Raw genomic sequence first — 26,222 nt, 5'->3', positions numbered from 1 at the left:
CTGAGGTAAAGCTCTCTGTAACAACTTTAAGAAATGCAAAGGGATGCCATATCACAGAATACACAAGCTTGAAGCCTTAGAAAGAACAGACTGGTAACCAACAAAATGTTATTTTTTTAAATAATCTTTCAAAATGCACTGGCCTTCTGCATACATATTTAAAGCCAATCTAGATCCTTCTCAGTTTAGAACTAGCCCAGGCCATACCCACTTCTTCTGGAAGCTAATATCCTTTATCAGAGAGCTACAATGTATTCATATACTTTTCCACAATTGGAATGGAAATAGCAAATACTCCAGAAAGTTATTTCTTCCTAAAAATTTAAGAGCTCAGTAATTTAACATAAATTTCAAATTTAACATAAAGGTCACAGCCTGACATCAACCAGTTTTACAAACTTATTTTGTACAATAATCCCGAGTTGAGTATTTTAAAACAATAATTCATGGTAGTAGTGAGACTAGAATGAAAGAAGAGCAAGTTGGCATGTTCTAGATCAGGGGTGTCCAAACTGCGGCCTGCGATCCACTTTTTATTGGCCCGCAGCAAATTCCAAAAATATATTTAGTTAACTTAAATGAACCAGGTGAGGCACTACGTACTTCACCTCGAGTGAGTGGCCCGGCTGTTTGTGTATTTTACCGCATATGGCCCTTGGTGAAAAACGTTGAAAAAAGTTTGGACACCCCTGTTCTAGATGAAAGAAATTCTCAGGACTATAGAAAAATTTATCCTCAAGAATGTGTATATAACTGAGCAGTGAGAGGTTTCATTTAGAAAAGCAACATTGAGGGAAACGACTCTGCTTACTCCAGCATTTGCTTATCATTTCATAGGAACTCAGCCGTTTAGATCCCACCGACCACGTCATTTACATGGCAACGTCATCTGCCCCACACTGCACCTACTCTCTTCTCTCCTGGTTTTAACTTCCTTATAGTGTTTATCACCTTCTGACGTAACATAAACGTTTTATTTCTTCATTGTCCATCACTGACAATTAAAATAAACTGTGCAAGGGGGAGAATGTATATTCTGTCCACTGCTGAATCCCCAAAGCCCAGAACACGGACCAGTACAGCTGGTATACGAAAATAGTTTCTGAATGAAGCGAATTGGCTCTGTCTTCATTTTATTGTCATTTAACGATTCTCAACGTGCAGCTTTCTTACTTTTTCTCTGATCTTTCATTTGCCTCGCTGTTTTTCTATACTCATTTTCATTTACTATAGCAAATGATTGCATTTTTATATAAACTGTTGCAGTTTTTAAAAATGTGTAAGGCTATCACACTTCTATACAAACACAAGCGCATTGCAGAGGCACCCTGAATCCACATCCCCTTTTTCCCAAAGTTATATACTTTGGCCTTGCTGAGAAAGGCTAAACAACAAATCCTGCACTGCTAAAACTTAATGCACTGAAGCCTGAAATGTAATTTAAATGTAGCACCATTTTTTTTTTTACATCAATCAGAACAAAACAAGCCTAAAAAGTAACCATAAAAAAACTGACATCAAGTTAGAAAATTAACAGCGAAAAGTAATTTGACCCTACGACTGTTTTAAACCTGAACAAATAAAGAAATAAGAAAAGTATGTTTATCCTAATTAAGGGGAGTAAATTCTCGTCCCCTCTGATAAGCAATTCAACTTTCACAAAGTACTAAACACTAATTTGTCTAATCTTTAAGAGGAAAGAATAGCACACACCTCTTTTTAAACAACACACACACACTTCGTTACCAATTCAATTCAGGGTTAAGAGTAACGAGAGATGAAAATCTCCTCTCAGAAAAACCTTTGAATCAATGACATCTTACTCTACCCCCAAAATTAGATCATATACAAACAATTATTATAATATTTAAAGGTTTTCCAGAAGTATCTTACTACACATATAATTTTTAAAAATTTAACCAGAAAGCACATGACTTTAAGAAACAGTTCAGTTTCATAGTTTAGTGGTTGCCAGAGGATAAGGTGGGTGGAGGGTGGGGGGTGGGAGATGAGGGTAAGGGGGATCGAATATATGGTGATGGAAGGAGAACTGACTCTGGGTGATGAACACACAATGGGATTTATAGATGATGTAATACAGAATTGTACACCTGAAATCTATGTAATTTTACTAACAATTGTCACCCCAATAAATTTAATAAAATAAAACTAAAAAAGAAAAAGAAACAGTTCAGTTTCCAAGAGATATACTCTACCTCAATTCAGACTTTGTCTTCGGTTGGTTCAGATTAAGACTATATCCTAACCACACCATGCACTTAAGTGCAACAAATACCTTTGTCTTTTACCAAAATGTAATCCAGATAATGGATAAGGGGGTCAGAATAAAGTAAAATATTTTGTTCTTTTTCCCTCTCTCCCTCCCTTCTCCGTCTTCACTTTCCCTTCTATTTATCCTTCTACTCACCTGTTCCATAGACATTTATTAGAAGTCTATGATATTTAGAGTGAAGGGAAATGCTGGAGCTACAAAAATGAATGCTCAGAAAGCAAAAGTGCAATCTAAGCAGTTGAATTTTGAAGAGACAGACAAGTGTATTAGTACTAGAAACATTACGTCTTTTATGAGGGCCATTTACATATTCGGATACAAGTCTGAATTATTGCTGTAATAAGCAGATACCGAGTATCCCCAGAGGATAATTAAAGCAATGTGCCCAATAGTATGTGGGATAATCTGCCCTTTCTGTACTTTTCAAGGAGAGGAAAAATAAAAGAGCCATAATGTAGCAGATTTAAGAGTAAAGTCCTAGCAAGCTATACCCAATACTATAATTATAGGGCATTTTATAATTATTTATGTAATTAACAATGTATAAAACTCAAGATGAGAATTTGTATCTTAAAAGTTTTAACAAATATTGTACCTTAAACTTTTTTTCACAGTCCATTACTTTTCTGATTTTTACCATCAAAAATTTTAAAACTTTGATGAGCCAATGAAATTGTGTGTTTTTCACTTTAAAATATAAATGAGAAAAAATAAGCAATTAAAAAAACAGTAACTCCGTAGGATTCCTTGACATTTTAAACTATAAAATTTTTATTTATAGAGAATTTGCACTAATTTTTCAGAATAGCAAAGCATAAGAAAAACAGGACCACCTAAACATGTAAAATATACAGGATGATTAGTATTTATCCAATGCATCATTCCTTCTAACACAAGCCAAACAAGTGAAGTTATTACACTTAGTAAAGCTCATTGAGTAGCTGCCTTGAAGAACATCAGGAACTTAAAATGCTCTAAAAAACATTTGTTCAATAGATGGTAGGTAGGCTGGCAGGAAGACAGGAAGCTACCTAGCTGCTGGATCTCTTTCTGCTGGCAAAATTAATACCCATATCGAGATACTAAAGTTTTTAGAACAAATACCAACAAAACCAGTGAGAACCATAGAAACAAGAAGAAAGGCAAAATATGAAATCTAAACACCTCCTTTATCCAAATGAGAAAAGACTTTTAAGATTCAATGACAAAGAATTTAATTTAAAAATGTAAGCAACAGTTCTATTGGAATTAGTTTAATTCATTTATTAACTAAATACATTTTTAAAGTGAAGGAAAACCAATTAATATAAAACAAAATTCAATACACAACTAAAGTAACTGAAGCCCAATATGCATGATAATGTGACCGTCTACATTTGAATTTAGTGTAACAATGAACCTTCAGATTTCATTTAAGGCAATGGTGATAACTGACTCCTATTTCCCATTAATGTGGTGCCACTGCATAACAGACCATTCCAAGAGAAGGCACTGATATTCTTTCAAGAATTTAAAACAGTTTAAAGAAACTTGTGCCTTTCGGAAATAATCAACTCTTTCAGATCAATTGCTTACATGTTTACAAACTAACTTGATATAATAGAGATGATAGTCATTTAATATATCATACAACAAAATTATGATTCAGGAATAACAATGCTCTTGCTCATAAAATGTAGACATTTAATTTTAACTTAAATTTTTTATTACATTTATATGTATTTTCTTCTGTCTTGGTAAAAAACTGTCAAAGAAATATTACTTGATTGTGTCAGTGATTACTGATTATTGTATTATTATAAATCAATTTGTTTAAAATGCAATGTGTATATGAAAAATATCAGTAATTGAACTCAAAAGTATCAAAACAATGTATTTACAGAGAAAGTCTCTTATCAATTAAACAGGTAAGTTAACAGAAACATTTGTACCAAACAACAATTACTTATCTCTGACCTAAGTAATTGATTTGCTAATGACAGCCATCAAGTCTGATAAACCTTATGCTGTAGTCTCTTTCTGTAAAGGTCTTCATGTTATTTACACTAATAAAACATTAATCAAGGACCAAATTTATAGCAGTTACTCTATAAATGAGGTCAAGGCAGGTCAGACTTACATAATAAGAAAACCAAAAAGGTTAGTCTCTGCAGTGTAAAGAAAAACCCTTATTACTTATTCTTATGGCCCCTGGGATTATTAAGTCCAGTAGCCGAACACTGCAAACTACTTCACAAATACATGCACAGCTATGTAAACTCATTTAACCTCAATGTATTGGATATTTATAAAAGGAAAGCCAAATCCACTAATTAAAAAAATAAATCTCTGACTTGTTCCTTTAAAATATATACTACCCTCTAAATAAAGAGATAATGGAAATTTCAGATACTACCTCTACTATTTCACTAATGGAAGTTCATTTTCTTTCCACCACTGCTTATTTCCTCCATTTACTTAAAAGACAAAGGCTAAGTACTTTCTATAGGCTAAGGACTGAAGTAAAGAAAACAGTGTCTAACCACAGAAGATTAACCAATCCAAACAGAGTAAGAGAAGCAAGGGACGAATTCAGAAAAAGGGTATTATAAAACCTATGATCACAGATGATGTAAAAACAAGTTATTCAAATAATTGTTTCCCCAACAAGAAATAGTAAGAATCAGCTATTCTGGATAAGGATATTTGAAAATAAAATAATTCATTTCTTCACAAAATATAGGAATTTTTTAATGTAAAATATTTGTTACATGTAAATGTATTTTCTTTTCTCTTGATAAAAATCTTCCAAGAAATATCACCTGACTACTATCAAAATTATCTGTATAAAATGAATTTATGTTTAAGAAAGAATGCTGGTTACATTAAAAACAAAACAAAACAAAAAAACAATAATTGAAATCAAAACTATAAATACAATATTCTTACAGAGAAAACATCTTATTAAATATAAATATTTACTGAATTAGCAGGGCACTTCTCTTGAAGCCAGGGATATAACTATAAACAAGACACAGGGAGACTGCCCTTCTAGAACATAAACATACACTTTACAAGAGGAGATAGACAATAAAGATAAACATGGAGTAAGAGTAAGAGAGGGGGGAAAAATTAAGAAATGAAGGGTAACGTGGTATCTTCTCTGAGGAGGTGACACCTGAACTGCGACTTAAATGAAAATGAACCAGACATGAAGAGACCTGGTGATGGCTCTTCTAGCTATGGTTTAAAAAAAAAGAGGTCAACAAATAATCACCCAGAAAAACAAGTACAGAATTGAATGATAACAATCATTTCAGGGTTCTGAAAATCCACCAAAGGCAAATGACAAAATCCATAATTTATTCACAAAAATCTTTTAAACACCGAGTAAGAACAAACACAGTTTGTGGCAATCGTTTCTGGGAATGCTGCACTCAAACACCATAGGCTGTGGCGACTGATGGCAAGAGCCACTTTCAAACCCACAGAGCTGGCTAACTTCATCTGGAAGAGAGGGCAGAAAACTCATGCTAAGCTTAAAAGCCCATAGCTCTCCTAGACAGAGATTATATTTGCAGTTAAGGTGAGCAGGAGACCAGAGAACAAACCAGAAACTGAAGAGGGAGATCCTGAAAATGAAACAGCCACACCTATGTATCATATATACTAGACAGCTGAATAAGAATTGCACCCATCAGTGGCTGTCTTGTAACGCAAGCACAGATACAGTGCAGACTTGAAAAAGATCGACGGGAAGTAAAAGGTAGGACAGATGAAAACTACCCCAAATTTGAAGGTGTTCATCAAATAAAACATAGATCTACCAACCATATGTGGTCAAAGGTTTCACTGAAAGTTCTGACCAATCATTCACTGATCTCTAAGCTGTGGAGAAAAGGGATAGCCCTTAAAAAGCCAGACAAAAATAAAGAATTTTGAAAAAGCTAAACAGCAACATTAATAGCACCATACTACAGAGACAAATTCTGCAAATTAAGCCCAAGCAAGTAACTTAAAAATCAACAAACAAAACCAAATCCAACAATTATAAAAAAATATATATACTACGACCAAGCAGGAATTATCCCCCATATGCACATCCAGCTCAATAATCCAAAATCAATTAATGTAATCCATCATACATCAACAAGCTGAAAAGGAAAATCACATGATCATTGTCAACAGATGCAGAAAAAGCATTTGACAAATTCGACATCCATTCATGATAAAAACTCTCAATAAAGAATAAACTTCCTTTACTTGATAAAGAATACCTACCGTGTTTCCCCAAAAATAAGACCTAGCTGGACAATCAGCTCTAATGCATCATTTGGAGCAAAAATTAATATAAGACCCGGTCTTATTTTACGATAAGACTAGGCATAATATATGATATGATATATATGATATATGATATGATATGATATGATATATGAAATACCGGGTCCTATATTAATTTTTGCTCCAAAAGACACATTAGAGCTGACCGTCCAGCTAGGTCTTATTTTTGGGGAAACAGGGTACCATAAAACCTACAGCTAACATCATACTTACTGATGAGAAACTCAAAACTTGCCCACCAAAATCAGTACAAGGCAGGATGTCCCCTCTTACTATTTCTTTTCAAAATCTTAGAAGTTCTAGCCAAAGCAATAAGGAAATGAAAGGCAAAAGACTGGGAAAAAAGACATAAGTAGTCAGTAACAAAAAAACAAACAACCCAACTCAAAAATGGCAGAGGACCTTAACAGACATTTCTCCAAAGAGGACATTTAGATGGCTAATAGACACATGAAAAGATGCTCAACATCACTAACCATCAGAGAAATGCAAACAAAACCCACAATGAGGTATCACCTCACCCCAGTTAGAATGGCTATCATCAACAAGACAAATAGTAAAAAGTGTTGGAGAGGCTGTGGAGAAAAAGGAACCCTCATACACTGTTGGTGGGAGCACAGATTGGTGCAGCCGCTATGGAAGGCAGTGTGGAGGTTCCTCAAAAAATTAAGCATGGAATTACCATATGACCCAGCAATCCCTCTCCTGCATATCTACCCAAAAAATCTGAAAACATTTATCCGTAAAGACGTATGTGTTCCAACGTTCATTGCAGATTTATGGTGGGCAGGACATGGAAAGAACCAAAGTGTCTTTCAATAGATGATTGCATAAAGAAGACGTGGTATATATACACAATGGAATGCTATTCTGCCATAAGAAAAGATGAAACAGTACCATCTGTAACAACATGGATGGAATTTGAGATTATTATGCTAAGTGAAATAAGTCAGACAGAAAAAGTCGAGAACCACATGACTTCACTGTCATTATATTCACATGCGGGATATAAAACTGAAAGCAACAAAGGAACAACACAAAGAAACAAAATGTCAGACATGGACAATAGTTTAGTGGTTACCAGAGGGTAAGGAGTAGGGGGGTGGTAGATGAAGGTAAATGGGGTCAAATATATGGTGATGGAAGGAGAACTGACTCTGGGTGGTGAACAGACAATGCGATACATAGACGATGTATTACAGAATTGTACACTTGAAACCTATGTAACTTGACTAACAATTGTCACTCCAATAAATTTTAATTAAAAAAAGACATATCTTTGTTCACAGATGACATAATTGTCTTTGTATAAAATCCAAAATGATTGACAATAGCAAGGTTGCAGGATACAAGGTAATATACAAAAGTCATTTATTATCCTACACACCAACAATGAACAAATGGAATTTTAAATTAAAAGCACAACACTATTTTTATTAGCACACCAAAAAATAAAATACTGAGGTATAAACACAACAAAATATGTACAAGATCTATATGAGGAAAACTACAAAACCCAGGTAAATGAAATTAAAGAACTAAATAAATGGAGAAATAGTCATGTTCATTGATAGGAAGACACACAATATTGTCAAGGTGTCAGTTCATCCCATCTTGGTCTATAGATTCAATGCAATTTCATTCAAACTCCCAGCAAGTTATCTTGCAATCATCAACAAACTGATTATACAGTTTGTATGGAAAGGCAAAAAGCTGAGAATAGATGACACAATATTGAATGAGAACAAAGTTGGAAGACTAATATTACACTGCAGGTGTCAAGCCAGTGTGGTATTGGTGAAAGAATAGATACACAGATCAATGGAACAGAATACAGAACCAAGAAACAAATCCACATAAATATAGTCAACTGGTCTTTTGACAGAGGAGGAGCAAAGGCAAGACAATGGACCAACCACACTCTTTTCAACAAGTGACAACAATGGGGACACCTGGACAGCCATGCGAAAAAATCAGTCTAGACACAGTCCTTACAGCCTTCACAAAAATTAACTCAAAATAGATCACAGACCTAAATGGAAAATTAAACACTGTAAAACCCCTAACAATAACGCAGGAGAAAACCTAGATGACCTGGGTATGACAGTGACTTTTTAAAAACAAACGAAAAGCATGATCCACAAAAGAAATAACTAATAAACTGTATGTCATTAATTAAAAACTACTATTCTAAGAAAGACAACATCAAGAGAATTAGAAGACATGATATAGACTGAGAGAAAACATTAGCAACTCTTAAAACTCAATAATAAGAAAACAACCCAGGGGGAGTGGGGTAGTAGATGAGGGTAATGGGGATCAAATATAAGGTGATGGAAGGAGAACTGACTCTGGGTGGTGAACACACAATGTGATTTACAGATGATGTAATACAGAATTGTACACCTGAAATCTATGTAACTTCACTAGCAATTGTCACCCCAATAAACTTTAATTAGAAAAAGAAAACAACCTATTTGAAAAAATGGGCCAAAGACCTTAACAGACATCTCACCAAAGACGATATACAGATGGCAAATTAGGAAATGAAAAAGTGCTGTATCATATGTTAAAAGGGAAATTCAAATTAAAACAATAATAAGATCTCACTATATACCTATAACAATAGGTATCTTAAGAATACTACTTGACTTAAGAATACTACTTGACTCCTAGCTTTCTCTGATGTACTCAGTCAATCCATTGCCAAATCCTATCAGCTCTATCTTCAAAACACATTCATAACCGTCCTATTTCTTACCTCCTCTACTGCTAACTACCCTCGTCCAAGTCACCATCATGTTTAACTAGGGTTACTTACTACAGCAGCTCCCCAACTGATCCCTACACCTGTATCCTTAAATTCCTACATCCATCAAAACTTTGCCTCCTCAAAATCCTGCAATGACTATCATTTCCCACAGAATAAACTGCAAAGGCTCTACCCAGCATCTTGCCCCATGCTTCCTCTCTGATCTCATTTCTTACTTCTCTCCAGTTTCATCACTTCATTATTGGCCTACTAGCCTCGTTGCTCAAACATGCCCGGGAAGTTTTCACGTGTATACTGGCTATTCCCTAGGACTGGAACACTCTTCCCCGACATGCCCCTGTGGTTAACTCTCAGCACCTTTCAATGAGCTCTAATCTGACCACTCTATTTAAACTGCAAACCAGGCCAGTCCTTTAAACTTCTTTCAAAAACCTCCATTCCCTTCAATCTACTCCACATTACCTTTTTTCATACTACTTACCACCTTTCACATATAACTCATTACTTATTTTGTTTATTGTTCATAGTCTGTCAATGACTGTTCGGATGTAAGAGCAACAAAAAGAGGATCTTTATCTGTTTTGTTCAGCACTGTATCCTCAGCATCAAGAATAATTCATGGTATAGTCAGTGCATAATAAATATTGGCTGAATGAATAGATAAGGAAATAAAGGCTCACAGAAGGAAAAGTCCTTTGCAAATACCAAAGGGCTAACTCCAAAGCCGATGCTATTAATCAGAAGGCTATCCTGCCGTATCTAGTAAATGGAACAGTAACTTGCATAATCGAGGGCATTTACACTTAGTAGAGCCTTTACTAACCAAAATTGACTTTTATAACAAGTTATTTTCAGGAAAAAAAAGCAAGATTTTCTTTCAACAAATAAGCCCTATAAAGTAAAGAAAATCTGTTAATCAGTGTTTTGCGTTAAGTAGAACAAGTACATGTTCGATCAACAGCTCTCACCGCCTCACTCTTTTTCTATATATAAACTTTAAAAGCATCCAATATCTCAGTGTTGAAATTCAGCCAAAGAACTATTTTTTTGTGAATAAGTACTTTGAAATTTTTGCTGAAAGTAAGAGGACTAAATTATTAGTCATTCACTCATTGAGAAATACCTATTGATTTCCTACCACTTGCCAGACTCCAGACTACAATTCAGCTTTCTCGCATGGATCACTGCAACAACCTTGCTACTGTCCTTGATTTCAATCAGGTCTCCTCTCCTTCAATCCATCCGAAACATGTGTGCCGGTTATTTTTCCAAAACCAAAATATCACAGTTGTATTCCTATGCTTAAAAAGCTTCCTAAGCTTCCCACCACCTTTAAATGATAGTCCAACTATGCTAAATTAGGCCAAATGTAGTACAGATGCCAGATTCTACGCCAATAATTTCTCTCTCTCTCTCTCTCTCTCTCTCTCTCTCTCTCTCTCTCTCTCTCTCTCTCTCACACACACACACACACATTCTATGAACTTTCACACATCATTGTCTAAAGATATTCTATTCCCTCTATTTGCTGTGCTTTCCACACACAAAACCTCCAAATTATCCAAAATCCCCACTTTCCATCATCTACACAACTAAATCTACTCATCTGTGAAAACGTTATCTCAAGAATCATGTACCGTGGGTAAGTTTTACCTAATTCTTCCATACTAAATTGTGGACTCTCTTTTTCTCTTATTATTACCTTAGCAACCTGTACTTAAATACATACTTCTAGCACAGAATTTACCATAAGACATTATAATTACAAGTGTATGTGTTTCCAATACTAGTCTGTGAACAACTACAATTATTTGCTAAGTGGAAGAATTTAGTAGCAGTATTTAATATCAAAGACAGTTATTAATACCCTTCCCTCCCTTTTCTGTAACATTAACGAGGCGGAGGCTGGATTCCTAACGACTCGCTCCAATAGTTCCTATAGTGATGGTGTCAGTCTCGCAACAGTATCCAGAACACAATAAAGAAACATTCCTAAACAATAGTTTTTCCAGGATGTTATTTCCAATGGCAGTCGATCATACCTCTCAATCTATACCACAGATCATCAGTTAAAGTAACTCAAAATCAGCTGCCAAAACAGACACAAAGCAGCCCAACTCATCATCTCCTCAATTTACTTCTACCTTTTAATTCTCTCTCTTAAATCTATTTTTTCCCTTGTATCTTTCTTTTCAACTCTGTACATTCTTCACTTTTCTATCCTACTACTGATTTTTTTTTTCTTGAGTTCTTCTATCTCTACTTTTTAAATGGAAACCTTACCAAGTTTCTTTCTCCCTCCATTTTCACATTACATCACAACACAAAACAAAACTTGATCTCCCTTATGAGCAGGCCATGACATGAGAGATAACATAGAGATTTTATTCTAATTATCAGTCTGATAAATATAATAGAACTTAATAGGAAGTCCAAATAAGTATCAGTTTTCTTAGATCTGCTAATTGAATCATCAGTTTACTTTTGCCAAACTCAGCCTTACTCATTGAAAAATAAGACCAGAACTTTATCATTAAGCGTGCAACCATGAAGAAAACCATCAAATGATTAAACATTGACATATATGTAATAATTACTATTACATTACTACAAAAACAATAAATGTAGTACCAAAAAAAATTCAGTTTCTATGGGGGGAAAAAAACAGCAAGATTTTAAAGTAAAATATAATGGATATAAAATAGATTACCTTCCTTCATTGACGAGTTCAATAAAAGCCAGGCCTGCATTCTTCTGAATAGAATTCTGCCACTCCTAAAAAATAGCAGAAAATAGCTGAACAAATTTCACTCAGTAGGTTATTTCTTTAAAACAATTATGAATAACACCACTCATATCAATTTCATAGCTTAGCTCCTAAAGGAAACATTTTGTTAAACAAGCTGCCTGCCCAATACAGCCCCATGAACATGTGAATAGTTGATATTAAAAATACACTAAACTTAGCAACAATGTGATTCTATGCAAACTAACTGAGTCTATCTTGCCCTCTTTGTTCTACATTATATACTACTAATGTAACTGAAATTTTTGAGGGTTGGGAAGGAAGGCAGTAAAGATGACAAAAGACAGAGGTATTTGTTTTTGTTTCTTTAAGAGATGCATCACCCCAAATGAGAGGAAGACAGAACTAATAAGATACACACATGCATGTTTACATTTTTTAAAGAATTGGATATACACAATCCTTAAGTTCCTTGAAACTAAGGAGCCCTTCATATTCTACCAACATAGTATGCCTCGATTGATCTTTCACTGTTCTTTTATAAAGCTCAAAAGATAATATTGAGGTACTTAACATTGCCACCATAAACTATATTCACATTTTCTGAAGGCAATACCGTTAAGAGTTTTAAATTCCATGTAATTTGACCCCAAATGACCGCTTTGTGTCAAACACCAAACTCTTTGTTTCAGCTTTAACCTTTCTCTTTTTCGTCTCCCATTTTGTATTATTTGCTTTTCTGTTTGGAAAAGTCCAAGGTGGCTCTCAGGACTACAATGACTCTATGCCGTAACTGTCACAGGGTTCTCATTCATGAGTAGGCCAGTAAGAACAAAAGAACAGAACACATACTGTGGAATGAAAATTAACTACAAAGACAGTCAGACACAGGAGAGTGGAATTGGCCAGCTCTAGTAAAGAAGATAAGCACCATATTGTTGAGGAAAGAGCAATACACACGAAGTCATGAGATCTACGTTCTCAGACTGATTCTGATACTAGCAGGATATGTCCATGAATGGGTTCACTTGATACCTCTTCATCTTAGATAACCCCTTAAAAAAAATTCCACCAGGTGGGGATTTTTATTACATGCCATATAAAATTCAAAACTCTACATGACTCAAGCAGACAGGTAAACATTATTTTTGTTTTATTTTCATTTATATATACAAACTTTTACTTACAATGCAAAGTCAAGAAGTGTACCATTTAAATTCACAAAGATTTGAAACAGCATGATTTAGGTCAGATAGAAAACTAGTTAAAGTTAATATAACTATAAAAAATTTGCCATCTAAAAATCTTTCTGACCTGAACATAACTTGGTATGTCACACAAAATATTTTGTTTAACTTAAAAACAAATTAGACATGAAAGGCCATGCAGTAGTGGAACAGTCTAAGTTTTTGTAAAGGCTCAAAAACAAAAATTTATTACACCTAATACATTAGGCTTCTTGTTTTCCCAAGCATCATCTACAAACACATATTTGTTAACTTATAGTAATTGCTATCTAATCACCTGGAATAAAGCTTATTTAGTAATTTTTAAAAATTAAACAAAATGAGAAATGAAGTGAAAATATAAATCTTATACTTTTGGATACTGCTACAAAACTCTCACAATTCTCAAAGATATCACTGAGTTTTAATTTGTCTATAATCCATACCTAATTATAAATTATCAATATTTAATAAAATATCACACACCAGGTACATAAATACATGCTGATAAGAATAACCCAGATAAGAAACTGAAGTCCATGAGAATAGAAAATTATTTTCAATAAACCCAGCTGTTAATGCCAAAAGGCTTTCTCCATACTAACACTGTCTACAATCCTTATGGAAGTTGCCAAAACTGAAAAGATGACTCATTAATCGTACTATCCCGAAGCATTTTTCTCCACTTCTGAGATAATTATCAAAGAAGGCGTTAGTCTAAACAATTTCATAAACCACAGTTCAATATAACCTTTAGTGAGTTTTAATAGTTGAAAGAAAAGCTTAATGGTTATCGTCTTTCATGATCATTTCAATATTTCATCACAGTATTTACAATTTTATAGTGATGAAAAATGCATAGTACATTTAAAGGTCTTGGTTATTCTTTTCCCAGAGGTATTGATGAAAAACACGTTAAAAGCCTCAAATCCAACCACTAATGCAACTAAGTAATTTCAAAACACATTTCAGCACTTTGGAGAGGAAGGACTCAAAGCACAATAACTGAGTCAATAATTTCATACCTGTTCTAAGCTGTATTTAATTGACTAGCACTTCCTAAGTCCATAACTGTTGACTAGTCAATTTTTACTAAAATATACTCTTAGCTTACTAATGCTCTTAAGTCATACAACAAGATACTATGTATTAGAGTAAAATTATTAAATAAACATGAACACCAAATTTCACATTTGCGTTTTTGGCAAAAGGCTGTTTATTTGGTTGGGGTGGGAAAGAAACTTCATTAGCAAAATTAAGTCCTTTCCTCCCTTCAATCAACAAACAAATACAAAGAAAAGGGTACCAATCACAATGCTATATATTAATTTATATTATTATACTACAATTCTAACTTCCTTAAAGTGAACTTGACTGTTTTCTAAAAATTAAATAACCTCTTACAACATATTTTAAGTGTCTTGAAGGCACTACATGAGTTTACCTAAGTTTTACAAGTGATTCCCAATATTACCATGCTCTAAAGCAAACAAAATCAGACCACAGGTTGACAAGATAGGCTACATATATTCCATTCTACCATCTTTTTCTTTCTTGGAGAGGGTGGGTCAAGCCATCAATGTTGCCAATAAATGTAGAGTCAAATTTTTACTCTGGTGGGCTAGATAGTCACTACCTTTCACTCTTTAAAAAAAAAAAAAAAAAGGTATGTAATGAATGACATCAGGTTAAACACAACAAAAGCTAAGAACAAAATTGATAAAGAAGAGACAGCAGTATATGAGAGAGGGTAAAAATTTTCTCTACAACCTGAAGGCAAATCAACTTGATGCAAACCAGTGCTTCCCGCAAAACCCTAGAAAGGCCAAACATAGAAGGCACTGAGTACATAGGAGGATGGTTGAGGGACAACGATGAAAATATTTTAAATGGATGAAAGCTGATATAAAATACACAGAACCCCAGATCTTTCCCCCATAATGTACGGCCATCCCCACCATGGTAAAAGATAGGACATTTACTTTCCAGAGAAGTAAACTTATAGACTGTAAAAATCCTTATTATAAAAAAAAAAAATAACTTGAAAGTATACTTATTGAATTATGAGACGAGGGAAGAGAGAGATAAACAAGTTATCCCACAGAAAAAATTCAAGAAAATTTCTCTGAACATATGTATACACTTTTTCAGATTAAAAAGGTTTACATGAAATACCAAAGACAATACATTTTAAAAGATTTATCCATACCAACGCACAATCCAGTAACAATGACAATTTTTTAAATAATAATACTAAAAGCTGTCAGGGAGGAAAAAAATTGGAGAGATTATAATTTTCAGTCTCTAATACTAATATCCAAACAAGCTATCAAATATAAAAACGAAAGCCATTTTCCCACAAGAGCTAAACAATTCTACCTTTCATGTATTCTTTCAAGAAATTACAAAGAATATACCTCATCAAAATTAATATAGACAACCAACTACCATCCACCATCCATGTTCTGCTTCAATTTTCCCGTGGCATATTTATTACCACCAGATTTTTTGCCTTTACCTTTGTTTTATTCACTCCTATATTTCCAGTGCCACAACAGTGACCAGCATATGTAAAATAAATGATCAATAAATGTTGAATCAGTGTACCTTTAAAAGAAGAAGGCCTCCATGGGACACAGAAGATAGACACTGCAGCATAAGATAGGAAGAGAAGAATTCTAAGTAGATGATAAAAGAAGCCTCCAGAAACAGCTTTCTACAGACCTAAAATGTTACCAATCTAGATTGAAACAGGAAAATGGACAACGCCACTGTATCTCCAAGGTAAATGATTGAACCAATAGATTTGACCGCACTGGTCGTCATGTTATGATTCCACTGGAAAATTCAGAAACAAATTCGTGGTGAGTGTAAAGAAATTTAATTAAATAAGAGGTAGAAAATTATAAATTCTAGGATAAAGAATGAAAGAGAAAGACAAGCAAGAGGAGGGGAGGGAGAGAGGGAAATCGTGGTACATTTTATAGTTCTGCCATAAACATTTACATTGTCACAATAACGCAAATGCTAACTATGATTTTAACTAAATATTATAATATACCTGTACTGGAAAGGAGAGAGTGTGAAACAGAAAGGGAGAGCAATATAATGGTCATCTTCCATGTAAGACATTAAATAATGTGTGAAATAGAAAAGACAAGATATTGCTATTATGTCATTTAGAAATATGAAGGGAACCAGCAGAGTCAACAACTAAGAGATCCGAATGTGGTTCTTTCCAGAACATAAGAATCAAGGGGAAAAGGAAGAATGAGGCAGGGATCTGTTGTTTTTTAGTTTGAGTATTATATTATCACTAGAATTATAAAACAAGGTACATGTTTTCCTTGATAAAAAATTAAACATATTAATCATCCGCTCTAAATGAAGAATAGAAAATGAATAAAAAATGAAAATATAGATACATTTTCTAACAGAATAGGTGTGTATCCAAAATTATTCTGAAACACCTCCAAATAGAATAAACATTCAATTATCACAAATACTGGTATCAAAACTACAAAAATATAAATTATCACAAACTACTAAGAATTCTTTTTTAAAAGTCAGTATTCTGTATCCTACCAAATGAAATTACCTTTATTGCTACTGGCAGGAAAATACTCTCATCTTTTGTAAGTACTGCTCTAAGTCTTCAAACATAATTTACATTAACAAAAGCAATGAAAAACAATTTGTTAACAAAAACCTAAACTCGTATCAAATTATTTCACTTTTCTTATTAAAAAATGTAACAATTTAAAGTCTGTGCTCTTCAACAAAATATTAATCCTTTAAGATGTTAGTTATACATGTCTTTGTAAAATAAATCAAATTGGTTGGATACAGCTCCAATTACCTAAGTAGATGACAGAAACACTATCAGGAGTCAGGGGAGGAAGCCACAGAGGAGAGCTCAAAGGAGGAAGGGAATGTATTAACACAAAACTGAGAACCACGTTATACACATGACTAAAGGTCAATTCTAGAGAAAACTTGTTCATGGTCAAGATATAGTAATCTTAAGTGCTCAAAGTAAACTATCAAGAACTTTTCAACAGTGTTTGCACTTTGTGTCAGCACTCTCTCAACAGCATATCTAACACAAACTTGAGTAACCTCATACCAGGAAAGAATATAGCATAATAGTAAAAGGCAGGTCTTATCCCATTGTATCTTTAAAGGAAAAACAAATCATTACGTGAAATAGCTACATGAAAGATTGCCCTCTGGAAAGATTTGGTTTCGATGATTTTTGTGAATGTATACTTCTAAAATACAAATTTGGTTGTACAAATATTATGACTTTATAAGTGAAATACATTACGTATACAGATAACTACAAAGTTAAGAGTAAAGAAAGAAAATTCTATTAAAGTTGGATTCGCAAATGGTTCAGTTTTATAATTGCTTATTTAACAAATATTTTAATGTGTACTATGTACAAAGACTTGAGTATTGAGAAAGTACTTGTTTGATTTAAAAAATAAAGAATGCAAAGATTTAAAAATCCAAAAAATTGAAATAAGCATGCAATCAATTATGTAATTACAATGTTAAATTATTTGTAAATAATCAATCAAAAACGTTAATCCCTTTGCTACTGTATTCAAGTATACATTAAAATGAATAGATTTGCAAGTGCCTTTGAAAATCTGTTTTTAAACATTTTCAGGAAAAACATCTTCTCCAACCAGTAATGATCCTTTGAATAACTTCCAAACTGGTATCAATTTTGTCAAGCTCTTTCACTAATCAATACAGAAAGCTTGATTTCAATAAAGGTGACAAAAGTTGCTGTAACCCTTTCCAGCCACAATCTCTCAACAGATGATCGTCATTAAGCTTATATCAGGGCTTAACATTCAGGAGCTATGTAAATGTGTCCTGTTAGGACATGGGCAGTCTGTTTGGCAACTCCAGTTCTCCAGACATATGGCATTTGCTGCCCTTTGAGGTCTGAAGTCAAGTCTTTAGGGAATCTCAAAGCCTGCACTGAAATTACAAGGAGTGTTCATTAGAGACTGCTGGAGAGGAAACATGAAAGACTTCCATTAAAACTATACAAAACAGCTAATTATTTTAAAAAGATTTTTAAACCATTTAATGTACTCAGCTACAATAAAAAGTATTTACCGACGGAATTGTTTTAAAAGCACTACTTTCAGAACATGAGTGCAACCAGCTTTCTTCAGGCCTCCCAACCCCCACCTTAATACACCTAACATTCGTTTATAAACATCATCAAGATTTTTATATAGTGGGAGAGAATAAAATTATCTTATACCTCTAAATTCTTTCTAGAAATCACTGTAAACATTTAGGAAATGAAGGAATTTTTAGAGGCAAAGATTGTTTTCTAATATTTAGTTATGAATAATAAACACTTTTAACTTAAACTCAACCAGACATACATATGTGCTTTAGGTCCTTCTTTCTTATCCAAAAAAGTCTGCCTCTATTTCATTTTTGTTCCATATTAAACTAAAAAAGAATCATAAAAACATTGTAAGCACAAAATAATGTAAATTACTAGTCAACCTACAAAATGGCATTTATCAAATATCATGGAAATATATGTGATTCAAATGTTTAAGAATGTCAATAAATTGACACGTTCAAAGAAAGCTGTCTTTACTTTCTCAGGATTTTGAAAAACAAAAAGTAAAAATATTTTCTAATTAATAATTGTTACCATTTTAAATTTCTGAATGCATAGACACGTTTTAACTTCAGAGAACAGTTATTTATTAAGTTTCACAAAACAATACTACTACAGAATTTTATTTCAGTAACAAATCTCCATAAAATGTTATATAAAGTTCATTAGCTTGCCTTAATCATTTCTTGAATTCACATATATGTTGGTTTCTGACAGCCTAATTCCAAAAAGCAATTACAATCTCAATCCATATGTAAAAAGATAACAGAAAGCAAGTACGTTAAACCAGTTTAAAAGAATAAAAATCTAAAGAAAACAGATTACGAATGATTTATATGAATGCCTAGTGCTGAAGTTAATTACAAGAAACCCAATAAAATAGTGCCTTTATTATTGTACAGCACGTAATAGCTCTAGATGTAAAAACCAGAACTCTTTCTGCTGACTTTTGCATGCCCAATCCCACAGCACACAACATTAAGAATTAAACATGTAGTAAATAAGGCATATAGAAAACAGCAGTTTTTAACTAAAAGCAGAAAACTCTCCTGCTGTTTAACCATTTGGGGTCTTCCACTCTGAACACTGACCACTGTAAACTGATACTATGTATTCATTGTATAAATTCTTAATGTTAATATAGAGTGAGATTTTAACTTTAGTGTTCAGAGTTTTCCATCAAATAAAAAATAACCATGATACAGCATTGCATTCGTTTTAGCATTCAACAGGAGCAAAGAAATTATCTTTCATGTTTATGCTATGAAATCATCTCAGAATTAGAGTTTCCCAAACCTCACACATCTAGCTTCTATAAAGTTTTGGTCCTAATTTTCAATGTACACTATCTAAGACACATACACTGCATACTACAGTAACCTGCTCTAGTTGTTGATAGCCACAACCTATAGCCAATCAATGCTTGATGACTTTCCTGGTGTAGAGGATAAGACCTTTCAGTCCAAGATGTCTCCATACTCTTTCAAATATTTATCAATGTTTCTAATGAGATATTAGCTGATATCAACTTTATGGCTAATGCAAAAGGACTAAGACATAGAAAAACATCATCATGTAGGTTATTCTTTGACCTACAACATAACTGCAACAGTGATATGCTGAAATACTTGATGACCTGGTTTTGCTGCATAAAAAGTAGGACTGATGGAACAAGTATCAACAGTGTACGGCAGTATTATATTCCTAGCAATTTCATCTCCATTAGAAATACATGCAATATTAGCTTATTTTGCTTTTTTATTTTTCCTGGGTTAATAACTTCACAAATTGGAATTTGTCTCCTTAGCTGTGGTGGAACACTTTAAAGGTATGGAGCTCTACTACTTTTAGTTCTCAACAGCACTTGATTCAATTTTCCATATAACAAACATTCAAATGCTTGTTAAAGAAATCATAATTTAACATTGTTAGGTGAAGCAGAAAGGAACACTGCACTAAAATTACTCAGAGATCTTCTAGGCATTACTAGTTTCCTGTGGCTGCTGTAACAAATTGCCACAAACATGGTGGCTTAAAATACTAGAATTCTGTTCTCTCACAGTTCTGGAGACCAGAAGTCCAAAATCAGGTTCACTAAACCAAAATCAAGGTGCCAGCAAAGCTGCACTCCTGGAGCTTCTAGGGGAGAATCTGTCCCTTGCCCCTGAGAGTTCTGGTGGCTGGCGGCATCCTGTGGCTTGTGGCCATGTCACTCTCTGCTCATCTTCACACTACTACCTTCTCTATGGGCCTATCTCTAATCTCCCTCTATTTTCTTCCAAGGAATCACGCGATGGCGTTTAGGGCCCAGATAATTCAGGAATATCCTCTCATTCAAAATCCTTAATCACACAAAGACCCTTTTTCCAAATAAGGTAACATTCATCGGTTCTGGACATTTGACATGGATACGGGGTGGGGGGAGGGGGAGCATTTTTCAGCCTATCATACTAGAAAAACCAAATTAAAGCAAAAGAACCTGCAAGCTGAAGACAAGTGTGCTTTAATAACAATTTCAAAAAATTCAACAGAAATAAAAACTTTTTGTTTTAAATTAGTATATTATGGCAAAGCTGGAAAATTTTTCAAGAAAGTCAACTTCTGCTCAAAGTGTTGGTTCTAATAATGATTGAGTTTTGACTGGTTTTGTTTTTGGTTCCAGAAATTCCATTTAATGTGCTAAGTATGAAGCCTATCAGGTTACAAGAAACTGAAATCTTTACAGCTGAACTACTGATAACAAGCGGGTATCACAAAAAGCAACTTCTAACAATTAGCAGAAAAGCAACGAGAGCACTGCCAAACGTCCAAATAAGTAAGGCAGCAATCCAGATTTGGTAAAGAGACTGATAAGAAATTGAAAGCTTCTTTAAAAAAATTCTCCCCCATTATTTTGTTTCCTCATTGCCATTGACCAACCTCCTTTTTACTTTTTGAGCTTACAGCAGTAGCAAACAGAATCCTAGTCTCACAAATCAAACTAATGCTACAAAACAATAGGGACTCTTTTCAATGGGTATAAATATCAGGTGGGACAACTCTACAATATCGAGCAAATATATAAACTTTCTTAGGTAAAGAACAGATCATCTTTTGTCTAGAAAAAGAACAATAAAAAATCAAAATTAAATTTTACCTCAGTAATGTACCGTGTTTCCCCGAAAATATGACCTAGCTGGACCATCAGCTCTAATGCATCTTTTGGAGCAAAAATTAACGTAAGACCTGGTATTATATTATATGATATCCAGTCTTATATATATATATATATTATATATTATATTATATTATACCCGGTCTTATATTAATTTTTGCACCAAAGGACGGATTAGAGCTCACGGTCCAGGTAGGTCTTATTTTCAGGGAAATGTGGTAATACCTGATAACAAGAGTAACCTGACAAACCAACTGACCCAACAAGATAATGCTGCTGTTTCAATTGAATGCCTAACGAAAACTTGAGCTTCTAAATAAAGAACTTTCAAAAATATATAATTACTATCAAAAAGTGCACTGCGCATCCAGTATTTAGCACATCAATGTGCACCGTCATACTCATTACATGTAAAAGCACACTGTAGAAAAGAAAGCGTCTGGAGAATGTGGAGAATGGGTCTAGGGTTAGGGAGTTTGGGGTGTTTTTTTTTTGGTAAACTATCCAGAAATTGGCATGATGTACTTAACACATGTCAAACATCTGAATACTATTTACAGGGCAGCATAGAAATAAGTATAAACTAACACAAAACAGCTACTAGAGACCTTGGAAATAAGGCAGAGGAATTTGAACTGGACAAGACAGTAAAGTACAGCTTCTCTTGGAAAGGAAGTATAAAGAGACTCTCCTAGGGGTGGCCGGTTAGCTTAGTTGGTTAGAGCGCATCCCCACATGGGCCACTGTGAGCTGCGCCCTCCACAACTACATTGAAACAACTACTTGACTTGGAGCTGATGGGTCCTGGAAAAACACACTTAAAAAATAAATAAATAAAAGAAAAAAAAGTAGGATTTAAAAGAGAGAGAGAGAGAGAGAGAGAGCGCGACTCTCCTAGGAAAACAAATTTGCCAGTATGTACTGAAAGAGGTAAATCAACAGAAAGGAAAAAGATCATTTTACTAATTCAGGAGTAAGCTGGATCAGATTCTGCGATTCTTTTCAGAGACCTTTTTCAAATGACAGCTCCTTTGTCCCCTCCTACCTCCCCTACTCTGTTAGGACTGAAGTTGAGAATCATCGTAAGGAGCAACTGTTAATGGTAATGATGGACTTGGCCAGAAAAAAAAGGTTGATAAACAGTGAACTACATTAACTATTATATTATAAAAATACAGTATTTCTCCACTCTGGTAGCACAAGAGATGTGTCGAAAGTAATGTAGTATCAATGAAAAGCTCTGAAGTACACAAAAGAGACCCCTAGGACAACTGTTACAGTAGTTATCCTCACGACATCAACCTCACTTGTATTGAGGGATACTTTTATTGACTTTCCCAAAACAGCTACCACTATAGCCAAACCAGTAAAACGGTAGAACCACACCTTTAGAAACCTATGGAAACTATGAATGCTACCAATTAAACTTATCTACATAGAAAAGACCAAAAACTGTTAATCTATTATTAGATCTCTCCTAAATCTAATATTCTACGGTTCAAGTTGAAAATGAACTAGACTGGGCATATAACCACAAAGAGAAAATAATGAAAAGACCCTGCAGAAAAAAATGGACTGAATTTGTAAGGCAAGGATCTAAACAATTAAATCAATTACATAAAAACAAGCGGCACTGAAACTACTGAATAAAGAGGATTTTGTGTGCTGTAAAAACACTAAGATTCAGAATCTAATAACTTTAATTTATAACCTACTTTACTCTATGTACTTGTTCTACATATATTTACATATATTATCTAATACCATCTTTATGATACTCATTTCACTCACTAAGAACTGTGTCTCAAGCAAGTGAAGTAATTTGCTCACGGTTACAGAGTTAATAAGTGATAGAGGGAAAAACATTTCTTAAAATTCAAAAATCTGTCATCACAGAATTGTCCTGGCTCCAGCCTCTTCCAGTCCTGTCCAGGGCATCTTTTTCCTTTCTTTTGTTACCCAGGAATGAGACACCAGCCATCTCCACATAGTCCACCCCCAGCAGCTGAGGAATTTACTACTAGAAAAACAAATATATAGCCTTTAGGGTTCTCATTCTTACTTAATTCAGGCCTAAATCAATGTTCAAACCTCAGATTTTTGTTAACACTACATGCATGCTTCTGGAAGTTCATATAATAAAAAAGAGCTGCCTGACTGAAAAATGGACAATAGATGGAATGTATATCCCTTCCTAAATTATGCTATTATATGTTAACTGTACATATCAGGGTACTAAATTACTAAATAACTAGTTCATCTCAGAGCCAACTGAGGCAGTGTAAACTTTAAACTGCAAAATTTAAATACGGAGAGTAAGACCCCTGATTACTCCAACATCCATTACATTACATATTATTTATTAAAAAAAAACAAAAAACATATGGACAGGAATACAGCTGAGACCTCACAAAGTTCTGAGAGTTTGGTATTTAAAAAAAGACAACCTCAAGCTTCACATGTTTAACCTAGGCTTTCTATAATAACTTCAGTAGATTAACTTGAAATAATAGAAAGAAAGGACTAAGCAAAACCTCACAGTAATAGCTGAGAAACAAAGACCTGTATTAATAATTACATTTAAACCAAAGGAAACGTTAAACTTAGAATATTCCCATTTGTGTATTCCTCCTTTTTGCTACCTTTCTTCCTAATCCCAGATTTAAAAGACCAGTTGTAAAACAGTAGGGTGCCAAATTAAAGCACACTTTATTTTCAGATGTCTCCATACTCATAAGCTGACTTCCTGTCAGGAAGAGTTCCATTTCACTGAATACCCCAATCAGCAGGGAACTTGCAGAATTAAGTGCCAGTTGATATTACTTTGTTTTGCATTTACCACCCCTGAGAATAATGTTCAAAGATCAAGTTATATAGTCAGCATGGTATCATCCTTCTGACTAGACTGCCAAGCCACAGGGTGTAACGCCAGCTCCACAAAATTCACCTTAAAAGGTTGTGTTTTCTAAATCCTAGTGTGCTAGTGAATCAACAGGATGCCTGTATTTCAGAATAATCCTGTGTTTAAAGTTAAATTATGCTTCTCTTTGGTTGTAACAAAGCACTTTAAATTAATATTGGAAAGGTCTGCATCCAGATTCAAAACAATATCAATTAATGTTCACCAACCCATCAACTTAAATATTTTATTTTTTAAAAGTAACATACAGTACTTTAGTCTGTTTGTTTTTAATGTTTTTGTTGTAAATCCATCTCATAAATCAAGTTATCTGTGATAAAAAATTGAATCAAGTAAAATCATTAAAAAATTTTATAAAATTAGCATAGTTACTAAACTGATTTCAGATACTTTAAAAACGTTAGTGCATTTAAGATGTTTCATGATCAGTTAAAATACCTTGAATCTTGAACTATCCTCTCTAACTTCCATAAACTTCCTGTCATGCTTCAAAAGTATCTAATTCCTTATTACAAGAGCAACTGTTTCTATTGCACACAAATAAAGTAATTCTGAGCTTTTCAATATAGAACACCTATGCTACAGCATTTGTCCATTTTAAGGATAAAGCAGCAGCTCTAAGCAAAACTAGGTGATTGGACTGGGAGTCTTTTTTTTTTTTGGTCCCTACGTTACTCACTACCCTTTTGATTGTCATCTATTCACAATCAAAAGGTCATAAGCACTGACAATAAAAAGTTCAAACACAATTAATTTATATTTACTAATTCTATAAGCACATTCTAGGGATGAGATAGAAACACATCCAAAAAAAAAAGGAGTAAGAGTATGAAAATATTGAAATACTAAATTACACTGATCCTAATTGGACCACATTACATACAATCTGGTTTTAAGGAAGCCAATTGTCCCCAAATCCCATTTATACTGAAAAAGATAAGGCTGGTTACAAGGAAAATGAAATGATTTATTTACAGAATATTGAAATGCAAGTTTCACCATTTAATGCACTTTACAAATTTGTTGCCATGCAAGCACCTTTTAGCAGACTGAAAGAAAATAGTAAGATCTTTCTATTAGGTTGGTGCAAAAGTAATTGCGGTTTTTGCCTTTATTTTTGACCTTTTAAACTGCAATTACTTTTGCATCAACCTAATACTTAGACATAGATCATTTCTTTTATGAAATCGTGACATACAACCAGGTATTAATTTGTTAAATAGTTAAACACATCATTTTTTCATAACTTAAATAGTTAGATAAACACATCATTTTTAAGAGCCAGTTCAATATTTGTCGTATTGTTTTTGTTAGCAGAAGCTGCGATGCCTGAAATGAATGCTGGACTAAAGGTGATAGAAATTATTCTACAGAAAAAGGAGAAACTACATGCACAAAATTGATTACTCCATAAAAACTCATCAGTTGTGGCTCTTTTAACCAGGTAGGTCCTTCTGAGACCCAAAGGTGACAGCTAACAGGGCTTTAATATGTATCACTTTCTTATTTTAAAACATTAAAGTAAGCATAGAGTAAGAGTTCAGAATTAGGGTTTGAAGCCTATATATAGCAGCTAACTTGCCTTTCAGATTAAGATAAAATTGGATCGAAGATAATTATAAAATA

General features: G+C 33.8%; 1 protein-coding gene across 2 annotated transcripts in view; it reads right to left on the bottom strand.

Moving 5' to 3' along the window:
• The window catches only part of LRBA (LPS responsive beige-like anchor protein), a 560,879-nt gene that overhangs the window by 368,428 nt on the left and 166,229 nt on the right, over positions 1-26,222 (bottom strand). For both annotated transcript variants that reach the window (XM_019722880.2, XM_019722903.2), the window contains exon 35: positions 12,100-12,164. In XM_019722880.2, coding sequence (XP_019578439.2) covers positions 12,100-12,164 — 65 coding nt within the window. The remainder of the gene's footprint in view (positions 1-12,099; positions 12,165-26,222) is intronic.

Source organism: Rhinolophus sinicus, linkage group LG07 (assembly GCF_036562045.2).
Source record: "Rhinolophus sinicus isolate RSC01 linkage group LG07, ASM3656204v1, whole genome shotgun sequence".
Taxonomy (NCBI): Eukaryota; Metazoa; Chordata; class Mammalia; order Chiroptera; family Rhinolophidae; genus Rhinolophus; species Rhinolophus sinicus.
This window is presented reverse-complemented; position numbering and strand designations above follow the sequence as displayed.